This window comes from Fistularia commersonii, chromosome 30 (assembly GCF_037954325.1).
Source record: "Fistularia commersonii isolate RoL2024-O1a breed Wild chromosome 30, RoL_Fcom_v1.0, whole genome shotgun sequence".
Lineage (NCBI taxonomy): Eukaryota > Metazoa > Chordata > Actinopteri > Syngnathiformes > Fistulariidae > Fistularia > Fistularia commersonii.
In genome coordinates, this window is record NC_141313.1 from 570,001 (window position 1) to 575,000 (window position 5,000).

At 56.1% G+C, this 5,000-nt stretch overlaps 1 protein-coding gene across 2 annotated transcripts in view; it reads right to left on the reverse strand.

Annotated features, from left to right (window-relative positions):
* Positions 1 to 5,000, reverse strand: part of epha10 (EPH receptor A10) — an 80,167-nt gene that overhangs the window by 61,672 nt on the left and 13,495 nt on the right. For both annotated transcript variants that reach the window (XM_086178182.1, XM_086178183.1), the window contains exons 2-3: positions 1,894 to 1,958; positions 88 to 760 (exon numbers count right to left, since the gene is read on the reverse strand). In XM_086178182.1, the coding sequence (XP_086034308.1) occupies positions 88 to 760; positions 1,894 to 1,958 (738 nt within the window). The remainder of the gene's footprint in view (positions 1 to 87; positions 761 to 1,893; positions 1,959 to 5,000) is intronic.

A 5,000-nucleotide genomic window follows, 5' to 3' on the forward strand; every position in this document is an offset into this window, starting at 1 on the left:
GACGTACGACTCCTGCAAGCACCCGTCGTTTCGAGCGTTCGGAACTCCGCGACCCTCCGGCCCGGCATCTGCTGGAGCGCCTCCTACCTTCGCAGCTGCTGTGTCCTTCCTCGTAGCCGGCGCTGCAGCCGCACTTCCCGATGGGCACCAGCCACTCGCCCTCGGCGCTGCAGTGCATCCTGGGAGGGCTGTCGGCGTCCACCTCCGAGTTGTTGACGCAGGCGCCGCGCACCTCCACCAGCGTGGCGAAGGCGGCCTCGGCCACCGTGTCGGGGAAGACGGCCAGGTTCTGGACGGTGGCGAGGCAGCGCTTGTAGTAGACCCGCACCGCCACCAGCGCCACGCAGGCGCCGACGTCCTGGAAAGCCAGGTGGAAGCCCTTGCGGTTGAGGTGGCCGATCTCCCGCACCTCCGTGTTGAGCTTCATCTTCCTCTCGCCCAGGTCGCCCTGGGTGAAGCTCTCGTCGGCGGCGATGGTGTCGATCTTGGTGTAGCGGTCCTCCCGCGTCACGCCGCCCAGGTCCCTGTCCGTCTCCACGTAGAGGAGGTTGAAGGTCTCCTTGCACGTGCCCGCCACGCCGGGGATGCTGTTGCAGTCGCGCAGCGTGAACTGGAGCTCCACGAAGATGCGCTGGCCTCCTCGCCGCGCCACCCAGCCCGTCTGCAGCCAGTTGTTCTGCTGCGTGGGCTCCATCACGTTGCAGACCTGGTACGTCCGGATGGGCTTGTACTTCTCGTCCACGCCGCTTATCTCCTCCCACTGGTCGGACGGGACGGCGGGAGCGCACGTGAAGGGTCGAAGAAGAGGACGTCCGAGCACGACGGAGGGGAGAGAAAACACAGCATAGGTTAAGAGCGGGATCCTCGGCGCCGGGAAACATCCTGGTATCTTCTCAAGGTCGGGTCCTCCTGGCGAGTTCGACCGGTGCTTCGACCGACCGCCCGTCGCCCGGCTGTGGAGAGAACAGTAACTTTCCAGCGATTCCTGCGACGGAGCAGCTCCGTGAATCATAAACTCCGCCGTGATGTGGCGGTCAGGCTTTACATTTCTTCACTAATTTCCCGAGAACGTCGGGAAACGAGAAGATCCAGGGCTTTCGTGGAGAATCGCGTGCAGCCGTTCATTCACCTCATTACAGATTTGACTCCTAGCTAACTTCTATGATCGCATCTGATCGAGTTATCGATAAAACACGTTTATAAATACACAGAAAACGCTAGATTGGCATGTGGAGACGACCAATCCAGTGGCAGAATGATGTCAGGACGTGAGTGAACTCTATGCGTTTTGTTAGCGGCTAGGTTTACCCTGATCACGGGTTCAGGTGTAAATCCTTGAGGTCGCAGCGTTAAAAGACACCCGGAAGAGAGTTTGTGTCACAATCTGAATCATTTGTCCGACGGCTCAGGATTCAAACACTGACCAGACGGGAATCAGACGCACGCAAAGTGAATCGAATCCTGGTGAACGATCGTCCGTGACTCAACCGTGCAACACCATAGAATGGTGTTCCTCTTCTGCCCTGCTGCCTGGTCCTGCCACGCAGCTGTGCACGTGATCACGCCCGATGCAGGCGCACGGTGAAACACACACACACACACACACACACACACACACACACCTGCTTCAGCCTCATCCCCATGCCCCTGGTGAACGGAGAGAACGTGCGTTCGTCTCGGGTGTTTTAGCACGGATTAGCGCCGCGGCTTGATAGCGAGCCACCGGGGAGACGAGCGCCAGAGGCCCGAGGACGAGGCGGAGGAGGAAGAACGGCGGAATGCAAAACAGCCGGGGCCCGACAGCTGCCGGCGCCGAACATAATGAACGGCGGGACGCGCACGCAAACAGATGAATAAACATGCTAACGCCTGGGACGGCGGCAAAACACTCACCCCGTTGGGGGGGAAGGAGGTCCAGCCCAGCTCTGCCTGCGTCTCCTTGGAATTCAGCAGCACCACTGCAGGAGAAAGAGCAAGCGGGTCAAAACACACTCTCACACACACACACACACACACACACACCAAACACACACAATTGGGCTATGAAGTTGTTGCATGCATGCAACAACCTGGACAAACGACTTTCCCTGACGTCTGACGGGAAAAGCGGCGTGTTTCCGCCCCGGTCACCCTTCTCGGTGTTGTCACGGCAACAGCAACGCGACATCTACCCAGGCCGTCCGTCGGGGGGTTCGTTTAGGTCTGACAGGAGAGATAACGGGCAATTTCCTGCCTGGGGGGCGGCGGGGCAGCGGAGCTCCGATAGGGATCTTCATCCTGAGTGCCGCTCCTCCAGGAAGAGCAGGACGCAAAACATCTAGTGTGTTTGCGCCTGTTCTGCATGTTCTCCCACCATCTCAGCGGGTTCTCAACGGCCCCCCTTAAAGAGGTGCACAGAACACTGGGGTTCTCCGGTCACAGCAGTTGGGATGGAGAGGCTCTTGGCTCAACCATCACACAATGAATACATGAGTCATGTAATCACCGCCTAGTTAGGCAGACTAATGGGTCGAGGGGGGAGATAAGAGACGAAGGAAGATGAAAAGCAAATTAGGGGAAGGAGGGAAGGACCTCGGGGGGAGAAGAAAAGGAGCATGAATCAAAGCGTCCCGGCGATTAGACGGAGACGAGGCGCTCGGCTCTGTCTAATCGCCGGGACGGCCTCATAAATAGCCGGCCGTCATTAAGAGCCGCGATGAGACGCCGCCTCGCCACGTCGTGATCTCGCCTCGGGCCGTTCAGGGATGAAGGAGCGACGAAGAGGAGGAGGAGGAGGAGGAGGAGGACCGGGCCGGCGAGCACGACGTCAAGAGCCGAAGATGGAGGGAGGAACTTTCCCCCGGAGTCAGAGAAGATTAGAAGCCGGAGGACGAGGAGGACGAGAGATTAGCATGATTAGTTTGTTGACACGTGTTCTAACAGCTGGAGCCGCGGCGTGGAGGAAACACAACGTCTGATTGGATGCCGTTTGGCGGGATGACATCATCGCAGCACCGAGAGGAACCCCGAAGCAGAGCACGAGGACCGGAGGGCTGCGTGTGTGTGTGTGCGTGCGTGTGTGTGTGTTTAAAGGACGGCTCACAAGTAAACAAAGGTGCACATGAATATTTCAGGCTGTGCGCAGCGGCCTGTCAGAGACAAAGACACAGACACTGTGCTGGAACACAGTTCTGGCGCACACACACACACACACACACACACACACACACACACACACACACACATAGACGGACACACACACACACATTCCAGTGAAAGAGGCTCATTTCATAATTCGCTTCGGTGATGTTCCTTAGTTTCACGCCGGGATTAGCGCCAGCATTGGCTGTCCTCCCCGTGAACCGCCGGGTGCTCCTGATCGAGGCCGACGCCACGGCGAGCGCCGGGAGCCCGACTCCCCCTGGAGGGAGGGATGGAGAGCAAAGAGAGAGACGGGGATAAGCAGGGGTGGCTGATGCTCCGCAGGGATGGCTATTTCCCGGGGCGTTATCCCTCCGAACAGACGGGAGCGGAGGAGGTTACAGAAACTCCAAGGGAGAGAGAGAGAGAGGATTGGAAAAAAAAAAGGAAAGATAAAGCGCCGGCGTCTTCGGCGCCGGATTAAAAACATCCTCCTCTTGGAGGTCGAGATCCTGCGACCGGCAAAAGTATATTGAATAAAAGGCTGAGAAGTGAACACCTGGAACACGCTGGAGTTAGCCACCGCTAACCGTTAGCAGTGGATAGGCTAACAACCCGCTCTGCTAACACGTTCTGCCAAGTTCTGAGTCCTGATATGGGATCCAGGTGGCATGACGCCGGAGATGTTTGCAAGACACACACACACACACACACACACACACACACACACACACACACACACACACACATACATACACACACACACTCCATGTGCCCCCCGTTTAAAGGCATAAGAGGGAGATATACAGTTGAACGGAGGCAATACAATAACACTGCTGTCGAGCAGATAAAACAGATAAATGGACGGGGAAACGTAGTGTCACATAAAAACACAAACAGGCACATAAAAGATAAATGCCGCACATAAACGGGCATGCACACACACACACACGCGCACACACACACACACACACACACCAAGAGCGCAAAACACTTTCTGGAAGCTCCAGCATCAGGACACTCACTTTGCAAAAAGCTTTGTGCCAACTGACACACACACACACACACACACACACACACACACACACACACACACACACACACACACACACACACACACACACACACACACACACACACACACACACACACACACAGCCAACGGGGCCATTATACTGCAGCTCCGACAGGAGAGAACGCGTCAGGTTCAAACGGGGATGTCCTGCTAACAGGGTCATTAAACTTTCAACTGGGGTAGTGTAACATCCTGTAGGAGTGTGTGTGTGTGTGCGTGTGTGTGTGTGTCAGGTGGGGTCTGCTCTCAGACGCCCGCGGTGCCAGTGCCTTCATGATGAAATGCTAAATGCTATCAATGGGTGCACGTGCCTCTCATCTGCACTGCTGTTAGCATAGCTGACAGAGATGATGCTGTAAGCTGCAACACTTACAACGCACGCCCACCAAAACCCACGTGCACATGGGACTGCGTGCACGGATTCACTGGAGTACCCGCAGTAAAAACCTGCAACAGTTGCTGTCGCATGAAATCAATCCTGAGGATGAAAGCTGTGGCAAATCACAGGAACGCAATCGTTTATTCCGCTAGCAGGTAGCTGCGTTGGCCAATCCAGCTCCGCCCAATCAAACTCCTCCACCGAACCCTTGACAGCAGGATGGAGCTCCGTGCACAAACAGCCGCACGTTCCTTTAAGTCTATAGATGTAAACGCTATGGGATAAACGCTAGCAAAGCGCTTCTCTGTGACAGGCAGCGAACACAAACGCCACCATCCAATCAGACAGCAGCGTCTTCATTAACTTTAATCCTGCAGCTAATGCTAATGTTAGTCTGAGGCTAACTCTAAACCGAATCCAAACTAT